Raw genomic sequence first — 24912 nt, 5'->3', positions numbered from 1 at the left:
TGTGCTGATACCTTGTCATGTATGACAGAGCCCATCTTCACCTCCTGTTTCTGTGAGGGGTTGGCAAAGCCAGTCATGTCTCTGATAGTGCTGGCTTTGTCCAGCCAGGTACCAGGTTGGCCTTTCTCTGGCCTCTCCCCCTCCAAGCCAGTCCTGAAGGGATGTGAGGCACGTTCTATTGGCTCTCCAGGCATAATTCTGGTGCTGAGTGGCATCTTCAGCATGGGGTAGTGGAAAGAACACTTGGTTTAGGTTGGGGCCCTGCCTGTAAAATGGGATTATTGCTTCCCAGGGTTGGTGTGAGGCTTCAATGAACTCCACCCAGCATCTTCCTCCTTGGGTGGTGCCTAATGTATGTTACATGTTGGGTTTTCCCTCTGTCCGCTGGCCTACACACGTGCCTGAACCCAGCCTGGGTGGCATGTGGCACCTCGTCTAGAGGCAGGTGGGGGGCAGGGGGCATGGTATTCAGCAGGGGCGTTTCCAGTCTTGGCATTAACCAGGAGGCTCACGGTTTTGTCTCCCTCCACAGCCTGGACGTGTCTCCTCAGGTAGAACCTGACCCAGCTGCTCTTCCTCACCACCTCCCCTGCTCCCCCTGTGCTCCGGCCCCCCCCACTCCTGCTCCCACCGCTGCTCCCATGCTAAGCACTAACCTTTTTGCAGCCGCCTCCCCCGCTGCAGCTGCCGCCACCGCTGCCCTTGAAGCCACCCCACCTGGATTCTTGGGTCTCACCAATCCGTTCCTCACCTCCTTGCAGAGCAACCCTTTCTTCGAGGAGCTCCTAGCCGACAAAGCACTAAACTTTCCTTCACCTGCTCCCTCTCTCCCCAGGGCCTCGAGGGCCGGTCCCACCCCCCTGGCCTCCCCTGGGAAAGCCCTGCCTGAGTGGGAAGACACCTTCAACGTCTTTGCTGCCAGCAGGCTGTGTCCAGAGGCCAGGAGTGAGATCCTGGCCCCTGCAGAAGTGGGGCTGCAAGACCCAGGCCCTGGGGCCATGACAGTGAAGGCAGCTGAGCCCCCGGGGGGCCCAGGGGGAGGAGGAAGAGGTGGGAGCAGCGAGGGGCTGGAGCCCAGGGCTCCTCTGGACTTGGGACTGGACCACCAGAGTTTGAGTGCTGCCGCCCCGGGGCCCCTGGGGTCTGTAGAGGCCGGCCAGCCCTCCACGTCAGCCTTGCTGCACCCGCGAGCCTCAGACTCAGAAGCAGACAGGGAGCCGACGGCCCCAGGAGGGGAAGCAGGGCAGAGTCCAGCAGACAGTTCATCTCTGTTTAGCTCCCCGGAAGTGATCAGTGTGTGGGAGAGGCTGCCAGGCCCAGACGACGCCCCTGAGGGCCAGCGTGAGGAAGCTTCCAGAGGCAAAAGGCAGCTTTTGCAGGAGCTCAACACGATTGACGATTCCTGGCCTTGGGATGTGGTCACCCTTTCTCCTGGGGCTGAGACGTCCTCACCACTCATACGGGGAGAGTCCGACGAACTGCCTCCCCCCACTGTGAAGCCAGAGTCACCAGAGCCTGTGAGCCCCAAGGGGAACCAGGGGCTCCCCCAACTGGAGCTGGAGCCAGAGCCCAAACCCGAGTGGATGCTGGACAAGGGGCTGCCGCCCAGCACAGTGCCTCCCAAGCCGCCCCGCCTCTTCATACCCGCAGCTTACCAGGAGGAGGAGGCTACAGGGGGGCTGAGTGGCAGGGGGGCAGAGACAGGAGAAGGCGACGCATTCCTAAGTGAGCTGGCTGCTGGTTCCCAGGAGGCCAAGGAGGACGGCCAGAAGCCAGGGTCCGAGTCTGACAGCTGTTCTTCGGGAACCCTGCTGGGTGAGCCAAGCCTGGAGGAGCCAGTGGAGGACGCCAGCCCTCCTGTGTCTGTATCTCTGCCCACCAGCTGCCCTGAGGGTCCTGCCCCCATGCCCTCTCGCTCAAAGAGCCTGGCTCTTCAGAGCCAGCAGATCTGGGGGGCTCTGGAGAGAGGACAAGGCCCTGAGGCTCCTGAGGCCCAGAGCCGGGAACCAGCAGGAGAGGGGCTTGGACCCCGGCTGGGCAGCTCCCCGCAGCCTGATTTGTGGGCTTTGGAGGAGGATGCCTTAAACCCTTTCTTGTCTCAGGAGAGCCGAGATCCCCCCAGCCTCCCGTCCACATCCCCTCCCGAGTCCAGGGAATCATCCATCCACTCTGGACCGGAAGAGCTGCCCACACCCCCGGAGCCCACCTTTCCACCGCCCCCTCTCCCGCCCTGGGCCAGCCACTGCCACGGGGGGCCCAGTTCTCCGTGCTCTCCTTTGCCTGGAGCCTGGCCCCTGACCTCTTCCTCCCTGTCCCCCGGAGAGCCAGCCTCCCCCCCTGGGGGCTCCCCTGCCCCACTTGGGGAGGACCACGCTGCAGTCACCCCAGCCTCCCCGCTTGCGCTTCTGCCCTTGGAGACACGACCAGCTGAGGAACCACAGCCCAGTGACAGGTGAGCGGCCACCCGACAGCAGTCTCCAGGAGGAAGGGGGTGGAGGGGGCAACTCAGCCTGCAAGGGCCTCAGCCCCTCCAGGGGCTGTCCCTCCTGGGCGAGGGCTTGTTCACCCAGGCAGGACAAGGCGGGCTTTGAAGACATTCGTCTTCTGTGGTGCCGGCTCTGAAACTGCCTCCGTTTTGGACCTTGGACCTGCAGGTGCCCCCACAAGCCAGGACTCTGGGGGATGACAACACTGATGAAATGCAGGGGGTGAGGAGTGGGTGGGGAGGTATTGCAGATGGGCAGGGAAAGGGAGAGGAGAGCTAGGGCCCTCAGCAACTAGGGGCTGGGGCGGGGGGCAGTGTAGCTTGTCGGATGCCCCGCCCCTCCTGTCCTCTGCCCCAGGCCCCAGGGTGAGAGGCTGTGGAAGGCAGAGAGCCAGAGGACAGGACGGGCTGGTGCTGAGGTCAGAGAGGAAAGTGGAGACACCATTGAGGAAAGGAAAAAGAAGTGCGTCCCACATCTGTGACCTCAGAAGAAAGGGTCTCTGGCCTCCTCAGGGCTTCACTGGTTTGTGGTTGTGCCTTCAGGGTGGTCCCCGGGCGCTTGGGACTGTGCTGAGTTGACAGTGGTTGCCTGTGTGACTGGCCATTGTGGCATTGGTCTGTTTTGGAAGAATTATGAGGCTGTGACCTCACCGGGTGGCTAACGAGGAGTGCTCAGGTCACTGGGGGTGACAGGGTGTGATTTAGCAGGGGCAGCAAAGTCTAGAGGCCTTAAAAAAAAAAAAAAAAGCCAAAACCGGTTTGGCTCAGTGGATAGAGTGTCGGCCTGTGGACTGAAGGGTCCCGGGTTCGATTCTGGTCAAGGGCATGTACCTTGGTTGCGGGCACACCCCCAGTGGGGTGTGTGCAGGAGGCGGCTGATGGATGTTTCTCTCTCATCGATGTTTTTAACTCCCTTCCTCTCTGTAAAAAAATCAATAAAATATATTTAAAAAAAAAAGTCTAGAGGCCTGCCAGCGCTCTAGGAGGCCTGAGGGGAGCAGAGGTGCTGCTGCCTCTGGTGAGCAGGGAAGGGAGGCGTTTGGGGAGCAGGCCAGCTCCAGCACCGGCCTCTGGGAGGCCCAGCCCTGGCTCCTGCGTTCAGTCCTCCCAATTCACTGAGCATCCAGTGTGTGTCAGACACTTGACAGGGATGAAAGATGCTGTCCCTGCTATGTTGCCAAGAGTTCCAACCCAGTGGGGAAGATGGAAGTGAAGCATGAAGGGAAGGCCCAGGGGCCATGCTGGTCTGTGAGAAGCGGTGGGAAGCAGACCGGGCTGCCTGCCTGCGGCTGCAGTGGTAGGTGGTGAGGCCGTTCCCAGAGGTGTGGGAGAGGAGGCGGTACAGCGTCCCAGTGCCCTCAGCTGGCCCTGCTGTATCCCAGCAGCACTTCCAAGTACACTCGCCACTTTTTACCAGTCTTACTCTCTTTAGAGTTGGCTTCCTGTCTGTACTTGGCATGTTCCTTACATCATGGGCCAAACAGAACTGTCCCCATTTCTCAGATGGGGACATAGAGTCCATAAGAGCTTCAGGGTCCAAGGTCCCTCAGGTGCAGGGGGGCAATCAGACGCAGAGCCCAGGACTCCTGGCCCCCATTCAGGGTGTTTGCCTGCCTCACCGGTATTCCTCCCTGCCCCTAGCACAGCCCATAGGTGGCAGTAGAGTTGCCTCTACACCCCTTCCCTAAAGCAAATGCCTAGGTGGGAAGGACAGACTGCATGTTCTTTTCCCTGCTGCCTGCCCTGCCTGCCTCTCTGCCACTCTTCCCAGGCTGTGGGCCTCCCTGCATGTGGGTGAGCCCTTCTGCAGTGGATTTCAGGCCTTGGCCCAAGCCATTTGCTTCCTGCTCTCTAACGGGTCGAATGCTCTGTGAAGTAGACGTAAAGAGGTCCTCTAGGGGTAGGTTAATTGAATTAGGGGCCCGATGCTTGCAATTTGGGTAACTCATGGGTACAGGGTGCTGGGGGCCCAGAGGAGGGACAGCTTAGCCTGGGGGAAGCAGGAAGGTTTCCTGGAGGAAGTGGCCTTGCTCAGCTTTGCAACCTGAGTAGGAGTTAGCAGGCCCACAGGCCAAGGAGCAGCATTCCAGACAGGGGAACAGCTTTTGTAAGAGCCCAGAGGAGAGGGAGAGCCTGTCCTGGCTGGAGTGCATGGAGGGCCGGGAGGGAAGGCCAGGGGCCTGTTGTGTTAGAGACTGTTTTCTGACCCTGGGAGGGAGGGAGGCTAAAATCATGAGCCCACAGCACAGTGGAGGAGCAGTTGGAGGTGGGCAGGACTCCCTAGCAGGGGAGTTGGGGGACGGGAAGGGGGGGCTGACTTAGCAGCTGTGGCCAGAGGAGGAAGGTTTAGTGAGTCCTGGCCTGGCGAGGAGGGGGTGGTTTGAGAGAAGGTAGCAGGGCTTAATGTTTGTTACGGCTAAAGCCAAAGCGGGGGATTCAGAGGAGTTCCCAGAGCCATGGGGGGCTGATGGCGCCACTCACCACTGGGGAGCCCAGGAAAGGGCAGGCGTGGCGGGGAGGGTGGCATGCTTGGGGTGGACCCCACATGGATAAGCCAGCCCGGAACTGTCTGCGTGAGTCTAGAACTCGGCCGAGGTCTAGGCTGGAGACGGCTGTGAGGAGTGGAGGGAGAGAACCCCTGGCAGACTCGCATTTAAGACCGAGAAGTTGGAAGAGCAGAGAAGGGCAGGGGGGAGAAAATGAGGGAGGAGAGCAGCCCAAAGGAAGGAGTGGGCCACAGAGAGGTCAGGAAGGAGGGAAGCGGGTTCCCAGCAGGAACGTTGGTGATGGGCTGCTGGGGCTGGCGTCCTGTTCTCTGGGTTGAGGAGTCAGTGAAGGTCAGACTTAGAGACGGAATGTAGTCTCCAAGCTCTGGAGAGGCTGGGTGAGGAGGAAGAGGTGGGGGGACTGCGGGTGGTAGCCTGGCAAACACAAACCGGTGTAAATGCTGAGGGGAAGCAACCAATGGAGGGACATGGGCAGCCTAGTGTCCCAGTTTGCCCAGCTCTTTCCTGGTGTTAGCACGGCAAGTCCCACCGCCTGGGGATCCCCATAGTCCGGAGAAAACGGGGAACCTGGGAGGGCTGGTCACACTCCTCTCCCCCCACCAGAGAAATGTTACAATACAGAAGAGGATGGAGGGAAGATGGGTGGAGGGGGGCAGCCCTGGCAAAGACTGGGTACAGGCGCAGAGAAGTCTGAAAGAGGCCTCTGCTCTCCTGGTGAAGGGGCAGGGCCATCTGAGGGAGTGGAATGGGGAGGGGCAGGTGGTAGGGTGCTGAGGAATGTTGGACACAGCTGCCCTGAGGCCTTGCTATGTAGGGGCAGCCACCACAGGAAGCAGTGGTGGGTCTCTGTCCAGCAGAACTGTGGCCCTGCCTTCTCCTCCCCATAATGCATCTCTGTCTGTCTCCACAGTCCCCACCCTGTGAAGCCGCTCAGTGCTGCCCCTGTGGAGGGCAGCCCCGACAGGAAGCAGCCCCGCTCCAGTCTGAGCACAGCCCTGAGCAGTGGGCTGGAGAAGCTCAAGACAGTCACGTCTGGCAGCGTTCAGCCTGTGGCTCCGGCCTCCCAGGTTGGCCAGACTGTGGACACCAAGAGGCTGAAGGTGAGGCCTGGCAGGATGCCGTGGGCGATCAGATCAGACGTGTGGTGCTGGGGAGAGAGGAATTCAGAAACGGTGCTGGGCAGGGTGGAGCGAGGAGCAGGCCTGGTCTCCCGTGCCAGAGCCCTGAAGCCAGTTAGGCTGTTTCTGGCATTGGCGACCGAGGCAGCTCCGGGGCCTGTGGTGGTGTAACTGGGGTGTCGGTGGCCAGCCAGGCAGGTAGGCCTGAGGGTGCCCTGCTCACTCTCATTCCATCTGACCTCAGGATTCTGGTGCGCTAGACCAGTCCGCCAAGTACTACCACCTGACCCACGACGAGCTCATCGGCCTGCTCCTGCAGCGCGAGCGGGAGCTGAGCCAGCGGGACGAGCATGTGCAGGAGCTGGAGAGCTACATCGACCGGCTGCTGGTGCGGATCATGGAGACCTCACCCACACTGCTGCAGATCCCCCCTGACCCCCCAAAGTAGCCCTCTTCACCCTCACCCCCCTGGAGGGCTGGCGTGGACCCATTGCCCAAGCAGGGCTCACCTCCTCCCTCCTCCTGCTGAACTCACTCCCCTGGGCAGGCGCAGTCTGTCCTCGGTTGTCACCCTTTGCTCCCCCTCCCTCCTGCCTCAACTGGGGCTGCTGGAAGGAGGGCCTTTGGACTCCGGTTAGAGGTGGGTCTCACCCACCTGCCTATTTTCATACCCTTAGCTTTGAGGGTTCCAGAAATTAGAACAAAGAATTTAGCCCTCAAGACAGAGCAGGGGTGAGCTGCAATTTGATGCGGTATCTGGGACATACTTTATTACCCACAGGGATGGTCAGCCATTTCTCCCACTGCTAAACGCTTTTCCTCCTCATCTTCCTCCAGCCCCTGGAGGGCTCCTAGTATTACCAGGGCTGTGGCAAGGACCAAGCTGCCCATTGGTCTGTGAGTTATGGGCAACCAGGGCACCTGCTCTTCAGCCTCACGTCGGTTCCCCGAGAACAAGGAGCCTGTATGGTCTAGTGCAGCGGTCGCCAACCTTTCGGACCTCACGGACCACCAGGGGTCCGTGGACCACCGGTTGGCGACCACTGGTCTAGTGTCCTGTCTGCTGTGTCCTGAGTCTGTGTGTCTCCAGCTGTTTGAGGAGCGGATGTGGTGTGGATAGAAGGAGATGATGTGCATTCTCCAGGCCACTCCCTGCCCTCCTCTTCGACCTGTCCATGAGTGTCATGTGTGAACGTGTGGAGAGCCCCGGGCAGATGTGGAGAGACCACCTCCAAGGTGTGGGCTCCTCCAGGCCTTGGGGCTTTGGGCTGTTTGTTTGGGGATCAAGCCTCTATCCCTATTCTTGTTGCCTGTCCAGATGCCAAAACTCTGTGCTGCTACAGGATTTGAACTTTTGGAAACTGATTAAAACGTGCCTTTTGTGGGTGGGGTCAGGGGCCTCTGGATGTAGACCCTGCCCTCTGTTTGGCGCCCCTCTCCTTCCCTGTTGAGCGCAAGGGACTGGATCTGGCAGGATGCTAGGAACGGAAATGGAGGAGGGGGCAGCCCTGTTGCTGCTCTGCCCTCCCCTCGAGTTAATTTCAGTGAAGAGTCCGGCCAACCTGCTGCTGCTCCCTTTACCTATCTGCTGGCTTCTCTTACTCCCTCAACACCAATTGAGGGGGATCCTGGGGGAAAAACTACATTGTGGAAGTGGGAGGTCCACTCTGCTTATACTTAGGAAAAAGCCTTCCCATCTATCCTCTACCTGTTGACCCAGCCTGCCCCTTCCCCATAGCCTTGACTGGCTTGGCTGCGGTGCACTTTGAACGAAGTATCTGTCCTTTGGCCCAGCCCTGGTTTTCTTGCAGAAAACAACAGGCTTCCCCATGGCATCTGCAGGGGACCTTTGGTGGCGTGGGGCACCCTGCCTTAGCCAAGTTTTGGGGTGAGGAGGTGCTGAAAGAGGCTAGTTTTGACCCAATGAGGAGGTAAGGGCTCCTCGGGGATCGCCTCATTTTCTTGAGCTGGCCTGTGGGGTCACTCTTGGGATCACTCAGAAAGCCTCTGAAGGAGATTGGCTCAATGGGGGATGTCTTCTGCCAGGACAAAGCAGAGGAGCGCCACATATGGGGGAAGCCCCTTAACATTATCTACCTTAAAGACACTCATCAAGGCTGAGGAAAGTGTCCACAGGTACCTAGGACTTTGGTCCTGCTTTTAGGGGGGTCAATGGATAGGTATCTCTTCTGGGGGAAAAGGGTCACTGCTCTACTAGGTATCCCAGCCCTGAGGCTGACCTTCCACTCATCTTTGATTGTGAACTTCCAGAATGCCCAGGCCAGGGATGTCTCTGGAAGTTTGGAGTAGAAGCCCAGGTTCTTGCCGGATGTTTCTGCTCCTGGCCATGAGTTGGAAGAGAGCTGCAGGTGGGGTGGGCAGCGAGCTGGCAGTTCTGCTTTGCCGTTTGTCTTCCTAGTTGTAACTCCTGTTTATAAAGACCTTGCTCTTCATGTTTCGAGCACTTTATGAAGAATAAAAAGTTCACAGACTGCAAGTGGCTCTGTTGTGTTCCTGGTTTGATGAGCATGTGAAGCAGGCTTCCTAGGGAAGGAGGTGATGGCCTTCTTGGATAACACTGTCACTGTCCTAACATCAGGGCAGCAGCACAGCATTGCCCAGCGGCGTGGACTCAGTCTTTTCTCATTCCCAGGATACATTTATTGAATACTTTGGGGAATCTTACATAATCCTATATAATAAAAGGCTAATATGCAAATAGACCAAATGGCGGAACAACCGAACAACTGGTCACTATGATGTGTGCTGACCACCAGGGTGTGTGTGCAGAACATGGCAGGCATCAGCCGTGGCGGGATGGTGGAGCAGGTGAGAGGGGGCTCCAGACCAAGGTGGGGTGCCAGTCACTGTCATAGGGTGAGCCTCTGGTGGTTACTGAAAATTCTTTGCTCCCGCATGCCGCAGTCCCGCCTGGTGCTCGCACCTGCTGCTGGAGCCGGAGTCACCGCTCACACCCACTGTGGGTGCCCAGGGCCGGCTGCGATCACCCCTCAAGGCTTCTCCACCTCCCCCTGCTCCTGAGGGGAGATTGGGGACAGCAGCCGCCGCTCCCACCCGCTGACTGCACTGGCCCTGCTTGCACCTGCTGCTGGTACTGGTCCCAATCACTCTGCGCCTTCAGTGGGTGCGAGTGGGGCCAGTGCCGTCAGTGCGTGGGAGCGGCCGTCAGACGGGAAGGGGGGGGCGCAGTGGGAGGGGCTGAGGTCTGCCCCTGTGCCTACTGCAGCCTCGCAGCCCACAGTTCCTTTCAAGGTGCACAAATTCGTGCACTGGGCCCCTAGTACAGAGGATAAAAGACTTGATTGCTATTCTCAAACCATTTGGCCTTGTAGGGAAAGGTCAGCTACAAATCCAAGATACAAATGGTTCTTCAGGGCTAGCGGGAATTTCTCTCCAGCTTTCAGGAACATCTGTTTCTTATGGTTCAGCTGTTGGAGGATGAACTGACAGTTATGGACCATACATTGTTAAGAAACACATGGGAAGGCATGAGCCAACCCTGCACCTCACCACAAGACTAAGGAGATCCAAAGTGGGGTTCCCTAGGGTCAAACTAAATATTTCTACTGTACTCTTGTGTGAAACAGGCAGCTCCCCCTCTCCCCCTTGTGTTCATTATCGTTGCTGGTGCCTTGCTTTACCATGGGCAGTACTCCCCCTCCCTAAAATCCTTGTAACCCCACTGAACCTTACTCCCCACTCCCAGTTCTCTTCCTGCCTAGGAATTAGCCCCAGGAGGGATCTTCCTTGGCAAAAGGAAGTGGAGGCTGCTAAGGCTCCTAAGACCTCCTGTGCATTTAACTCAGCCAACAACTATAGGGCGCTCCCCCAAAAATGTATACACACTTTGTATATTAATTCCAATGGGTTAAACCGGAAAAGAAACATCAACTGAGCTGTCAGCTTTTAGTAGTGTATACATTTTGGGGGACACCCTGCATTTGAGTCCCTACTGTGAGCTCTCCAATGTCTGGCACCGTGGACTTAGCAGTGAATTAAGAAGTCACAACTTCTGCCCTGTGGACTTCACAGTAGGAAAGACAAGACACTCAAAACAAATAAATGCAAGGGCTGCGAAAGAGAAGCGTTGGGTGATAGTGGGTTTTGTAGAAGGAGGGACATAGATTGGGAAACACACTACTTACACTGCGGCCATAAAGAGAGCCAGCACCAGGCGAAGATAAAAAGTTAATAGTTTTCTAGGTACAGAGTGTTCCAGGGTCGGGCGGGGAGCACACAGCATGCCCCAGGAACCGGCTGGCAGGGTAGCTACAAAGCACAAGGCAGGAGGCAGGGTGGGACAGAACTGCAGGAATATTCCGCAGTGCAACTCCTGCAGAAAGCCTTCGGAGAATAACCCTAATCCGCCTCGAGTCCTGGCCCATCAGGTCCGGGGTCCCATGCGCTCCAGGAGTGACGCCCACCTCAGCAACTCAAACTTCTAGGGGCAGGGAACAGGGAGGGGTCGCTCCGCGGTCCCCTTGGTGGGGACTTGAGCCACGCACACTCGCAGGGTCTGCAAACCGGCAGCGGGAACCCAATTCCGGTCTGCGTTGGTGCAACTCCGCAATCTAGGGTTGTTGGGCGTCTTGGCAAGAAAAACTACACTCCCCACAACACTCTGCGCCTCCGACTCGCTGCGGTTGCTCATGGCCAATCCGGGGAGGTAGCTGTGGCGGGGGCCGAGGAGGGACATTTTAAAAGGGCCGGGATTGCGGGCGTCAGTGGCCATGGCGGATACAGCGACCACAGCATCGGCGGCAGCGGCCAGTGCCGCTAGCGCCTCGACCGATGCACCTCCTTTCCAGCTGGGCAAACCCCGCTTCCAGCAGGTGAGGACCGGGCTGTGGTCTGAGGGTCAGCGGGTGGCACAGGGAGGGTGAGCGAGGTCCTCTCCCAAATCCCCTTTAGCCCTAGGGTCTCGGACCCGCGGCCACCCAGGAGCCTGCAGCTACTGGATGGGGACCTCGGCCAAAGCCACTCCTTTTCCATTGGTCAGCGGGGTGAGCGAGGACCCCCACCTCGGCTCCCCATTGGCCATCGGCGCCGTCGCTCTGCGGCTGCTCGCGCCCTCCTGCCTTTCCCCGCGGAGGCGCTCTGTGATTGGCCGCTGCGGCCGGGGATGTGGGCACCGGGTCCGAGCGGCTGCTGCAGGGTCGCCTTGGGTTCGGCAGCTGCCCACTCTGGGCGGAAAGTTCGAGTCCGGCCTGGAGGAGAAGTTGCCTTGGCCGAGATGCCTTCTGCCCCTTTCCCCGGGTGGGGACTGACCGCCTTTCCGAGCTTCTGGAGGCGCCCCCGGCAGCGTCAGTGCCCCGGTCACGCTCCCAGCCCTGCACCCCAAACGGGTCCGCCGTGCGCGCCGGGCCAGGGCCACGAGCCGAGGGGTCCCCTCCGGCCGGCGATTCGCTGACGTGGCGAGCTGGCCGGCCGGTGCCCTGCGGCGGGTGGAGCGAGGGCCGGCGGGGAGAGCTGGGTGCGGGGGAAACGCTGTGTCATCTCCGGGGCAGGCGGCCGCCGGGGCAGGAGGGTCCAGTCCCGGGAACAGGCACCGGCCTCCTCCGCTGCCCCCTCGGCGAAGGGTCTGGGCACCTGAGCCCAGCGCCGCCGAGCGCTTGGCTCTGTCCGTCCTGCTCGGACCCGTCACCGGGGTCCTATCCTCACGCGACCCCCAATGGGGCGTCGCTAACTCGTCCTCGGCCACGGAGACAGGGATCGAACCCGCAGCCTGGACGAGGCCGGGGCTAGAGGCTGGGAGGGGCCATCCCCACGCCGCGGGCCGCCGCCTACGCGGGAGCCTCAGCCTACGCTTGGGCCCCGGCTGCCTGCAACGCGGAGGAAATGAACTTTGTTAGAAAAAGGGCAAAAGACTTGGCTGAAGTGAGAGCCTAGGGTGGGGTGGGGGCAGCGGAGGCGGACAGAAAGAAGTTTGCAGGAAGAGAGGAAATGTGCAAAGGTCGGTTTTCTATTTTATTTATTTTGGTGGTGGTGGTGGTGGAGAAACTGGTTCTTGCAAGGTGGTGCACTGAGCCTCGCGGATAACTAGGGAGCTGTGTCCGTCAGCTTTCTGAGAAAATGTCCCCACTGTTTTAAAAAACAGGACTTTACTTGCTTTAAAAAAGAAATCATCACAGCATGGAGGTGTCTGAGGTGAGACTGTGTTCCTGCCAGTGTAGGGTGCCACTCCGGGCGAGACTGTCAGGGGTGCCCCGGCCTGAATTTGAGTTGATCCCTCATTGGCTCTCCCCCTTAGCCAGGCCCACCTCCTGTGACATTACCCGCCAACCCCCCCCCCGCCCCCCCCCCCCCCCCCCCCAGGGTACGACTCCTTTCTGCCCACCTCCTTGGCCACCCCAAGTGGGATCCTTACAAGTCAGCCTGCCCTACGGCCCTCTGATACTCTGATTACTTGGTCTCCTTCACTCCTGTGTGCACTTTTTGAGTGAAAGGGCTGATCTTTGCCCTTCCGTTGTCTCCATCCTAACCCCGAGGTGGGGCTAGACACACAGTGATGTGCGGGATCAAGATCTGGGCGGTGGGTTTTTCTCTGGGACCTGTTCTGGGACATTCAGTCACACAACACACACTTATCAAGACCTTGGCTGTGATCCCTGCTGGAGCCATCGGTGCACATTTGACTCTCCTCTGTTCCGGCAGCCATTGCTAGTGTCTCCCTGGCAAGCCTCCGGAAGGCAGTCACAGTGCTTGCTTTTGAAGGGCTCCTCCTCCAGCACCGTAACCTGCCTCAAGCACAGCGCCTGTGAGCCCTGCCTGTGAAAGAGCTCGCCTTCCCCCGCAGACCTGTTCCCTGCCACACTGCTCCCAGCTGTGCCGGCAGCTCAACCCACCACCCAAACGACTCCTACGAAACCTGGGAGTCGCCTGTATACTAGTACTTCCCTTCCTCGCCCTCACTTTCTAAATACAACCGGAGGTCCAGTGTTCTCCTCTCTTAAACAGCTCTCAAATCCACGGGTCTCCACCCCCGGAACCCTGGGCCAGGCCCCAGCATCCATCTCCTGAGCCACCGTGGGAGCCTCCTAACAGGTCTCGCTGCTTCCACTTTCAGCCCTGCTTTTCCTCAGGGCAGAGTCCCAGTGCAGGTCTGATCAAGTGACTCCCTCCCCCGCCCCCCACCCCCCGCCGCCCACCCTCCCAAGCTCGAACACCCTCCAGTGGCTTCCTCTGCTTCTGAAATAAGGACCTCACTTTTGAAGGGGCCCCAAAGACCTGCATGACCCACAGCTGCTGAACTCTTCTTCCTCAAATTGAGCCCCCACCCACCCACCCCTTCAAACACTTCTTTTCACCATATTGGCTGCTTTCAGCACATGACATCAGTCCATTGCACTGTTCACATTTCCCACATCATATTTTAAATAATCAGTTTGTTTGAGTCAGGATCCCAGAAGGCCCACACATTATATTTGACGGATATGTGCCTTCTGACCCATTATTTCTCTGCCCCTCCTTGTTTCCCTTGCTTATCTGTTGAGAAACTGAGTTGTGTGTCCTGTAGACTTTCCCACACTCTGAATGTGGCCGAAGGCATCTCTGTGGTGTTACTGAACATGTCCTGTTCCCTGTTGTTCCTTGTAATCTTGGAGGCCGTGCTTTTAACCTCCGCCCCATATTGCCTAATGGGAGGGGGCCCCCCTGAAAGGGAAGATGACAAGACAACACCTGGGAAGCTCTGTGGCCGACTGCTCCCTTCCCTCCTCCTCTCTGCTCATTTCCTCTCCCAAACCTGCTCGTTGGGGCCCCTGGACAGGAAACATGCTTTTTCCCATTTGTATTCCAGGGTATCCAGAAATAAGTGCGGTTTTTGTTTGTTTGCTTTTTAAAAAACTTTCTTGTCCTTCAGAAGTCTCGCTTACCAGTGTCTGCTAAGATAACGGGGGTTAGGTGTGTGCTGTGGGTGTGCTGGGCTCTAAAATCAGCTGAGGCCTATGGTGGCAGAGCACATGGGTTGCACGGGGCTCCCTCTGAGGTACGGGAGCTTGCTGGGCAGGAAAACGCACTCTGCACTCCTGAGTGGGGAGGTTTGTGTGGGTTGAGGTCGGGGTCAATGGGGAAGTTTCTCATGCAGTTTGCCTGAAGTAAGTTCTACAGTGAAATGGCTTGTAGGTAGTAATGTGTTGTAATAAGTTCTATCCTACAGACTTAGCGGCTGTTTCCTAGGGCTGGCCCTGGGCTGGTTGTGCTGTGGAAAGGGTCCATACCTTCTAGTCCAGTGGCTCTCAACCCCTGCTGCAGATGGCTCACCTGATGCCTGGAGCACCCCCCCATCCCTCCACCCTCTACCCCCACCCCCCCTGTCCGGCCTCCACGTCACCTCAGCCAGTAGAATTTGAATCTCTGGGTGTTCAGCTGGGTTTTGGAATACCAGGTGACTCAGTGTGCAGCTTGGTCCAGGATTAGTGAGCTGGCCCAGTCTTTCTGCCTTTGAGCTACGGGTTCAGCGAGTATTTTATTCCTAAGCACAGTGATTTAGAGGGCTGGGTACAGGAGGGCTGGAGGTTCCTTCTCAGACCATTGCCCTCAGTTGCTGCTCCCAAGGCCCGCTCTCCCCCCACCCCCCGTGGCTGTGGGGGTGGGGAGGCCTTGTACTGCAGGCCCCAGGCCCTGCTGAGAATTAGCTGACTCACCTTTCTTGTGCAAGGAACTGGAAGGAATCACTTAGCTGATTCATTCTTCAGGTAAAGAAAAAGGGAAGGAAAAGCATCCATCGACTGTCTGATTAAGGAAAGAGGGGGGCTGAATTCTGGAGCGGAGGGGAGCCATACATTTTAAACTATTGAGAAAATAAAAATTAATTAGACTGAGAAAGTAGAAACCTTCTCTGCCATTCGTCAGGCTGGGAGGACAGGCATTAAAACAGCTACAAAGAAACAGGGTTTCTCACAAGGACCCGCTGCATCTAAAAAGTGTCCCAACAACCTCCTCTTCCACACTCACTGAGAGATCACCTTCTCCAAGATCTCTGGCGTCTCTTATAAGGACACTAATCCCACTACTGAGGGCTATGCCCTCAGATCTAACCGCCTCGCCAAGGTCCCACCTCTCATACCGTCATCTTGAGCATTAGGATTTAACCTATGAATATTGGGGGGAGGGCTCAAATATTCAGTCTGTAGTAAGAACCACAGTATAGTTACTACATTAAGTAATTTAATATGGATAAAATACTTTCACTAATCTATGGCCTACATTTTTTGGTCAGTTGTCTCAGTAGTGTCCTTGAAAATATCATTCCCACCCCATTCCTGTCCAAGATTCAATCAAGAATCACATGATACATTTAGTTGTCACTTTTAGTTTCCTGCACTGTGGGCTGTCCCTCAGTCCAAGCACAGCGATTTGTCTTTATGGCATTGTCATATTTGATGAATAAGGCCAGTCATTTTGTGGGATGTTCCTCAGCTTGGGGTTGTTTGATGCTTCTTCATGATTGGATTCAGTCCTTCCAGAATCCTGTGTGAGCGACATTGTGAACTTTCTCAAGGTATCACACCCGGAGGCTCACAGTGTCCATCTCCCCTTCCTTGGTCCTTTTAACATGCCCCCATCATTTGGTGATGGGGTGAGGGGGTGGGGGTGGTGGCGCTTCATTACTTTCTGGCGCAACAAAATGTACCAATCTCGTCCGGTACCTTCCCTGCCCCAGCCCTGGAACCGGCTACTTCCCTGAGGAACCCTGATGCATTTTAGTGATAACCAGAATCTGTATGTCGTTCTGCCTCTTTACTAGTCACTTACCATCCAACTGGCTCTACTTATTTCCCTGTCTATTAATTGGAATCATCCTCTTTATACGCATTTCACACCATCATAAGCATTTTTCTTTTTATTATTTTTTAATATATTTTTATTGATTTCAGAGAGGAAGGAAGAGGGACAGAGAGATTAAACACATCCACGATGAGAGAGAATCATGGATCGGCTGCCTCCTGCAAGTCCCCCACTGGGGGTCAAGCCTACAACCTGGGCATATGCCCTTGACAGGAATCGAACCCGGGACCTTTCAGTTTGCAGGCCGACGCTCTAGCCACTGAGCCAAATCGGCTAGGGCATAAGCATTTTTCTGTGCCATAAACGATCTCTTTTAAATGGCAGCGTAGTGTTCAGTCGCCGTCCACCTTGACAGATCATGCCGCAGTGACGTCCTCAGCATACGGTGGGCCTCTGACCGAACCTCTGGATGTCGGACTATTTCCTTAGACTCCGTTATCAGAGGTCATGTTGCCCGGACAACGGCGTGAGCACCGTGGTCCAGGCCCTTGGAGCTGTGGGAGTTAGAGAAGCAATGTTTCCGTGAGGAATGAATGGCACGGAAGCTTGATCTCTGAAAGGCAGGAGGTGGGGAGGCTGCTCCAGGGCAGCGTGTGTGGTGAGCAGAGCTGGAGGCAGCGTGGGGCCTGGTGTGTGCGGGGACTTCGAGGTGACCCGGGGCCCACCACAGGGTCTCTACAGGGAAGGGAAAGGAGCAGACGTTGGCTGCAGGGTCTGGTTTCCTAGTGAGCAAGGGGGCGGCGTGTGGAGGCGTCTGTTCCCTCGCTACGCAGAGCAGAGGACGGTGCTTGGAGAGCTGTGGGGCTCCGGGGAGCATCTGGGACAGAGCCTGGGAGTGTAGCGAGGCATGAACCCCCAGCATTTGCAGCTTCTCCCTTTGTCCCCTCGCTTGGCACCCTGTCTCCTCCCTTGCTTGGCTTTGCCCAGCTGGCTCCGTCCCTAGGGCAGAGGGCCCAGCACCAGGGTTGCTGGGTTTCCTTTCATTGGACTCTAATGCCTGTGGCCTGCTTTGCACAAAGCCCTTCTTTTCCACGGACCCTGCCCTGGGGCAAGGCCTGGGCCTCACAGCAGCTCCAGAGCCATGGGTGCAGGAGGGCCTCAGGGCTGCACGCAGGGGGCTGAGGTGCTGGAGCTCTGCCTCTGGGGAACTTGACCTTGGAGAGGGACCTTCCCTCACTGGAGGGGTCCTTGCAAGGCTGGGAGGCTGTGGTGGTCAGGGAAGGCTGGGAGAGGGCGGGGACAAGGTCCAACCTCCAGCCCCTGTGCTCAGTGGTGGGGGGGATGGGAGCTGCCGAAAGGCTTGGAGTGGACCTCAGGGCCCTGAGGGAAAAGGGAGAAAAATGGAGGCACCTTGAAGAGAAGTTGGAACAGTCACTGAGTCTTAATGTTCTTTCTGAATTGATGTTAGAAGGCCCTCAGACTGGAAAAACTGCTCTCAGGTCTCTGAGCAGTGAGGCCGCATTGGTATTCATCTCCCATGTGGGGAGTCCTGGGGACTGTGGGCCCCAACAGTGGGGATGAGATGTGGGGGCGGGGGGGGGGGCGTCCCCCAGTGGCTGGAGGATGGTCTACAGCAGCTGATCTCCTCTCCTCTCCCACCCCCTTCTCCAGACATCCTTCTATGGCCGCTTCAGGCACTTCTTGGATATTATCGACCCTCGCACGCTCTTTGTCACTGAGGTAAGTCGTGGCTGTCACTCCTGTGGAGGCCCCTTGGCCTTTTCACCTTGACCTTTAGAAGATCCGTGGCCATCTGTGCGTGTCCTCCATACACACTGTCTCGTTTCATTTGGATCTCACCATGTCCCTTCCAGGTAGGTAGATCAGCATCATCACCATCATCCTCACCATCACTTCAAACTTTAATAAACTTATTTCCAACTACACGAATTACACGCTCATTATAAAAGTTCAGACAGTACAAATGTTTAAGTAGAACAAAAGAGTATCCTTCATACACCCTTCCTACCCACTTCCCTCCTCTCAAAGGTGATTAAGGTATAATTTACCTTTTACATGTGAACCATGCCATGAATTTTGACAAACATTCATTCATGAATCCAGCCCCACAGTAACAATGTAGAGCATTTCTGTGACCCGAAAACGCCCCCTCGTTCCCATTAGTAGTCCGTCTCCCCTACCCAGCCCCTGGCAACCACTTACCTGTTTTCTGTCCCTGCTGCCTGGCCGTTTCCAGAATGCCATATAAATGGAATACAACAGTATGCGCCTGGCTTCCTTTCCTTCACATCCTGCTTTTGAGTTTCATCTGCGATGTTGCGTGTATCAGTACTGCATCCCTTCTCATTGCCGAGTAGTATTCCACTGAACGGATGTTCCAGCATTTGTTTGTCCATCCACTTGTTGATGAACACAGGGGCTATTAGAAATAAAGCCGCTACGAGCCTTCTTTGTGTGGCTGTATGCTTTCACTTCTGTGAGTAAGTAACTAGGACTGGGGTCGCTGGCTCATGTGGTAAGTGTGGTAAGTGTATGTTTCACTTCCTAGGAGACGGCCAAACTGTTCAGAGTGGCTGCACGTTTTACACTCCCATCCACAATGTTCCGGTTGCTCGCCAGCCTCACCAACACCTGCTCTTGTCAAACTTAAACAGATTCCGTTTACTTCAGCTGTCCCAAGGAGCGTGTCTTTGTGGCCTTTGCATATGTGTTTACAGATGCGTGTAGGAATGCATGCACACACAAAATAGCAAAGGTTTGTTAAGCACTTCCTGTGAGCAAGGCAGGTTGTGAGCATTGTACTTGCATCAGATCATCAGATTAACTCAAAGCAACCCACGAGGTAGACCTGTGTCAGTGCCATCGTGCGGATGAGGAAATAGACAGAGGGGAAGTCTCATGGGGTGAGCGCAGGTACGCTTGTCCTCGGAGCCCTTCCTCTTAGTCAGTTTGCATTCCTGTTCAGGCAACAGTTTAGGGAGCTTTAATGGTCTTTCTGAATTGATGTTAGAAAGCCCTCAGACTGGGAAAACTGCTCTCAGGTCCCTGAGCAGTGAGGCCGCATTGGTATTCATCTCCCATGTGGGGAGTCCTGGGGACTGTGGGCCCCAACAGTGGGGGTGGGCCGCAGGCCTGAGCTCCTGCGCTGGCCACACCCCTGAGCAAGCCCCCGAGCCCCTTCGTGGGCTTCCGGCATGGACAGCACTTCCCTGCACATCTCTGTGAGCACGGCCTGGCTTCAGCCCCGGAGCGGATCAGCTCAGGGAGGGAAGAGCCACGGCGGAAAGGAGCACAAGGCCTGCCAGGCACCTGGGCCTAGAACAACCCGCACTGTGTGCGGGAGCAGCCCAGGGATGTGAAATGTGGGCGTTAACCTGGTGGTTTCCGCTGCGCCTCAGCAGGACGGAGGGCTCAGGCATTTTATTGCTGGTCCTTCCTGCCCTCCGGCCTACTGCCTCCTAAGGACAAGGCTGCTGTGCTTCTCGGCTCCGTCTGGACTCCTAAGGAGTTGTCTCTGCCATCACACACAAACTGGGAAGAGCACCAAACTAGAGAAACTCCTGACCTAGCCTAGAGTATGTGTCTTTCCAGAAAGTTCCAGAATGGTGCAAAACTAGATACAGTTGCCACATAAATCCCAACATAAATGCTACCTGTTGATGGAGGAGTCAGCAGAGGCCAGTGCTTAGCTCAAAAGATGGAGGTGCTAACGGAGGTCTTTGAGGGGTGTTGAGAGGCGACCGGGGCACCCAGAAGGTCGGGAGGCATGTCAGTGCTCCCCGGGTCACCATGAGCCGGAGCCGGCCGGGCCTTTGGGGACGGATGGGCGGCTGCAGAGTGACCTGCTGCCTGTGCCGGGGGCTCACCCCCCTCCAGTCCACCTCTCCTCGGTCCCGGACCACTTCGCCTACTACTCTGCGCCCGTGCCACATCTTCCCTCTTCAGTCTAACGTTTTGAAAGGCTGCAACCTTCTTGTACATCACTAAACCATTTGGGCCTAAGTCCCATGGCTAAACATAAAAACCTCATGCTTTATTATTAATCGAACTAACTGTCAACACAATTATTTACTAGTTAGAAAATAAAACCACTGCAATGTAGTTTCAGAATATTTTTCAGATTTCACATGTTCCCCTCCCCTCATCAGAGATTATTATTTATTTTTTATTTATTTTTATTTTTTGGCAACCACGAAGGGATCCGAAATCATCAGAGATTATGACTGACTTCCCAGAACCATCTTCACTTTCCCCCTGGCACTGCCCCCCCCCCGCCCCCCCGCAGCAGTTGGGGACTGTTTCCAGCGCTGCCTGCTGGCCTTTGGAAAGTGTCTGCCCACAGGAGATCTAGGCCCTAAAAACTCTGAGGAGCCGTCCCCTCACTGGTTCTAGTCTAGGCAGGTGGCTTAGCCAGGCCACAGTGAGAAATCGGAGGCCCCGAGAGGCCAAGGGCTCTTCCCTGAGCCCCTCCCCCAGGAACGGTGGCGCTGCCAGGAGGGCCAGTTCTCCCCTTCTGCTGGGCTCACTGACCGTGGCTCCTGTCTCCAGAACACTGCTTCTCTCCCAGGGCCCTGGCTGGTGTCCTGGGAAGGAGAGCGTGGGCGGCTGCCCAGTCGGAGGACGGAGGACGGAGGACGGGCCAGTTTCCCTGTGAGGGTGGGAGGGTCGTGGAGGACAGGAAGAGGTGGCCCTGGAAACCAGAGTTTCCCGAGGTGGACAGATCCTGGGCGGCGTGAGCCATCTGGTGACCCGGTTCTGGGGGCAGTGGCCGACTGAACAGACCGACTCATCTCGAGAGAGTTTGCAGCTAGTTGTTTGCCATGTTTGAACTGACCAAGCTTTCCAAAGATCCCCACCCTCTTGTGTGTAATGAGGCGGAGGACGTTGTATTCACAGTAATTTCTCTCAGGAAGAAGGCTGTCTTTGTTTTATCCATGTGCTGAGCCAGGCTTCAGAGAAGGAGGCTGGTCTGCTTGACAGAGGGGGAGGGACTGTGCTTTGATCCTGGAGAAGAGAGGAGGGAGGGGGAAGGAAAGGGAGAAAGTGGGAAGGAGAGCAAGTAACCTGGTGAGCTGACAGGCCAGGGCCTGGGGGCTCTCTTTTAATGTTTTTAATAGTTTATTGATTTTTAGAGAGAGAGGAAGGGAGAAGTGAAAAACATCAATGTGAGAGTATAACATCGATGGCTGCCTCCTGCACGCCCCCTACCGGAGGGCGGGGGGAGCCACAATCCAGGCATGTGCCCTAACCCGGAATCGAACCCGCGACCTCTAGAACGCCCAACCAATGAGCCACACCTGGCCAGGGCCCTGGGGGCTCTTTTGAGGTGGGTCGTGCCTACTGTGCTTTGATAGTCGTTGACCCGACCCAGTATTGTCTCTTCCACCATCATTCCTGGAAAGCTCTCAGCAAAGTCTGCCTGGTTCATGAAATGTCCCAAGAGTGGATTATTTGAGGGATATTGAGGGGGTGTGGTCTCCGTCAGGGTGCAGTGTGGGGGGGATCAGGCCTGAGGAAGGAACGGCCAGGAGCCGGCAGAAGCCCCAGCTTTGGCCCTCCGCAGAAGTCATGGAATTCCACCTCGGCCTCTGAGGGCAGCGGTGCCCCCACTGACATCTCGGCTACTTTTAATTATGGGCTGAAGGGAAAAGGGACTTGCTATTCTGAATTCAATAACTATTTAAGGGAATGAATGGTTGATAGATTATCATCCTGAAGAGCATAGAAAACTAACTGAAATAGTGTTAATAGCACCATTTCAATACTAGCACTGGATTGGTTAGTGATCTGGAACTTAGTGTAGGCTAGAACAATCAGTAATTATACTGGTGTTGGGAACCATCATCACCTGGAAGAAGGGAGATACAAATACGAAGTAGGGAAAAAACAAAGAATTATGTGATGTTTGAATTAGAATTGGAGGTATCAGTATGAACTCATGATTTACACACACACACACACACACACACACACACACACACACACATTTCCCAATTTCCTGGCTCTGTTCACTGAAAGGGCCTAGTAACAATGTACCACTCACCATCCATCAAAGGAACCAGGGCTTCCTGTAGAGATGGTCAGGTCTACATTTGGGGCAAGGAGAATTGTTACGTAAAGTAAGAAAGTGCACAGAGAATGGCTTGAAGGGGCCACATTTGGGACAATTCCAACATTAAGAAGAATAAGAGCAATGGATTGTAATACATTGAGTAATAATAATAATAATAATAATAATAATAATAATAATAATCCCATGAGTCCATAGTAATATTAAAAAAGTGGGAGAGGGAAGCTCTTCTTTGCAGAAGAGTGTCAGCTAATAAGTACAGAAGGAAATAACCGTTGTGTAATCATTAAGGGATGCTATTTCCATAGAGCAAAAGACTGTTGGGAACAGGATATTTGTGTGCTCTTTAGCAGTATCACCCTAAGGATTATTTACAATTACAAAGGGGAAAAGGTACCTTTACGGTGGTTGGAGGATACCCCTTTAACCAGATGACCACACTTAGCACCACTAACACTGAAAACAACTGACATTATATGCCTCCTGATGTGATGTGATGCTGGTATTAATCCCTACATATGGGGAAATATATGAAAGTCTAAAGAAGAAAATAAAAACTGCTTATTACCCCACCTGCCAGAAATAATAATCTAGCATTTTGATGTATGTTTATGTTCAAAATTAGGATATTTACATAAAATGTATAAATGTAGCTCTATATAGATACATAAAGAATCATATATATTTGTATACATAACATAAATGTATACATAATATATATTCTTTTTCCATGTAACATATCATGAGCATTTTTCCTTGTCATTAAATGTTGTTTCAAAATGTGTTTAACAGTTGCATGTAATTTCCCATGTAGTTATTCTGTTTAGTCATTTTCTCTATTGTTGACCATTTGAGTAGTTTCAAGTTTTTTTCGCCATTATATTGCAATAAATATCCTTGATCATAAATCTCCTCATTTTCCTCTTTATTTCCTTTGGATAAATTCCTAGAAGTGGAATTTCTGCATGAAAAGCATTTTAAGGCATTTGAATATGTTGCCAATTGCCCTGTAAATTGTACCAACCTGTACCAAGATTATATCAGTTTATACTCTCACTAGCAGCGAGTGAGGAAGTCCATTTAAATGCATTCTTCTAATTTTTAAAATCTTCAATGGAATATATATATATATATGTATATATATATATATAAAATTGATTTTTAGAGAGAGAGGAAGGGAGAGGGAGTGAGAGAAACATTGATGTGAGAGAGGAACATTGATCGGCTGCCTCCTACATGCCCCCTAGAGAGGATTGAGCCCACATCTTGCAACCCTGGGCATGTGCCCTGACCAGGAATTGAACTGGCAACCTTTGGTTCATGGGATGACACCCAACCAACTGAGCCACACCAGCTAGCTTTAATGGAATTATTTTTTATTTAAAAAAAATCCCCAAATGTTAGTACCTTTATACACAGCAAGTGCTTGCCCATCAGCATACATTTTTGGCATACTTATTACATTGGACATAGACTTTTTGTTTGCTTTTTTCATTCATTTCCAAATCTTTCTAATTTTTTTAAAAGTTTAGTCTTACAGTATAGATCACCATTATCATTAGACTTATAGGTATAACAGATAGGTTGTTCCTGTCTTTTGTGATTCCCCCCCCCCAAAAAAAAAAAAAAAGTCGCAGGCATGCCACTTTCACCTGTGCTAAATTTATTTTTTAGAATAAATTCCCAAGAGAAGGATATTCAGGCTGGAGGCCACGATTGTTTTTATAGTTTGTGGGATAGCTGGACAGGTTAATTTTCTGAAGGTTTATAGTCCCTGCCACACTGCCAGGATTATATTGGTTTACCTCACACAGAGGTCAGCCGCCCAGAAAGCAGAACCTCTCCCCACGAGTCCCTGGTTTCCTCGCCCCTTGGGCCTGCCTCCCAGAGGGTGGCTCGTGGCTGGTGGGAGCCACACCAGACAGCCCTGCGAGTCCCTGGGCTGCTGGGAGGGAGCAAGAAGGGGCTTGGGAAAGCCCAGGGAAGACGAGAGGAGGGCGTGGCTCTCACATGCGCAGAAATCACTAGCTTTGGCCCACGAGTCCCACCGCCTGGGGCCACAATAGGCATGGATCCAGCCAGGGTGGCAGACAAGGTAAGGATGCCCGGCCCTGCGCTGGCAGGTGCAAGACTGGCCCAGGTGAGAACAATCGGATAGATCAGTGCTGAGCAGTTAACACGATGGGACATACCCTGCTGCCCCCACCCCCGCCAGCAATCCCTGCTCCATTCCCTCATGCACACCCCACCGCGCTGTCCGTTCATTCTCCCTGACGCTTAACACTGCTCCTTCTTTCCCATTTTTTTTTTTTTCAGTTCTGCAAGCTTGGGATTCTCAAAGCTTTGCCTGAAATGCCCGTGTTTCAGTTGTACCCTTTCTCTAAAACCCGCTCTCCCTTTTCTCTGTCAAGCTGGGCTTAGCTTGGAATGAGAGTGAAAAAGGACCTTCCTTTTCTTGTCTGGGGTATCAGCTTCGGGTTGGGGGCAGGATGCAGGCCTTGCTGTGGTTTCTTTTTTTTTGAGACTGCCCTGCTCTCAGTTACCGTGGTGAGGGCAGGGGGCTCTTCCATGCCGACATCTCGGGGAAATGGCCCAGAACTGGGGCGCAATGGGTTTCCAGTGCCACCCACCCGCTCTGTGACCCTGAGCAAGGAAATGCCCTTCCCTCTGTGGCCCCAGTTTCTCAGAAAGGGGGTGGCCCCATGGTGCTATGACATACACACACAGGGCGTATTTTTATTTATGGACAGGGCACAGTCTCTTGGAATCCGGGGAATGTGTAAAACCTGCATCACCGTCGATCCACATTGTTCTGATGCTGTAGAACCTGGATTCCTAACCCTGACCATGCCCTTTGCCTCTCCCTCTAGAAGCCTCAGTCGTGCATTTTTGTTAAACGCGCATTGTATGTGGCCCTGGGTTGGTGATGGGCTGGGGTGGGCATGTCCCCTGCTCCCTGCT

The 24912-nt window shown here is 54.8% G+C and overlaps 1 protein-coding gene across 4 annotated transcripts in view; it reads left to right on the top strand.

Moving 5' to 3' along the window:
• The window catches only part of LOC103291427 (rab11 family-interacting protein 5), a 157074-nt gene that overhangs the window by 27591 nt on the left and 104571 nt on the right, over positions 1 to 24912 (top strand). For 2 of the 4 annotated variants that reach the window (XM_054728477.1, XM_054728478.1), the window contains exons 4-7: positions 836 to 2452; positions 5903 to 6092; positions 6355 to 6498; positions 17532 to 17600. In XM_054728477.1, coding sequence (XP_054584452.1) covers positions 836 to 2452; positions 5903 to 6092; positions 6355 to 6498; positions 17532 to 17600 — 2020 coding nt within the window. Of the gene's footprint in view, positions 1 to 835; positions 2453 to 5902; positions 6093 to 6354; positions 8608 to 10841; positions 10964 to 17531; positions 17601 to 24912 lie in introns of those variants that run through there. The other 2 variants (XM_008147454.3, XM_054728479.1) reach the window with 2 other exon arrangements.

The sequence above is a fragment of the Eptesicus fuscus genome, chromosome 16 (genome assembly GCF_027574615.1).
Source record: "Eptesicus fuscus isolate TK198812 chromosome 16, DD_ASM_mEF_20220401, whole genome shotgun sequence".
Taxonomy (NCBI): domain Eukaryota; kingdom Metazoa; phylum Chordata; class Mammalia; order Chiroptera; family Vespertilionidae; genus Eptesicus; species Eptesicus fuscus.
Note: the sequence above shows the minus strand (reverse complement) of the source record. Positions and strands in the feature narration are given on the sequence as shown.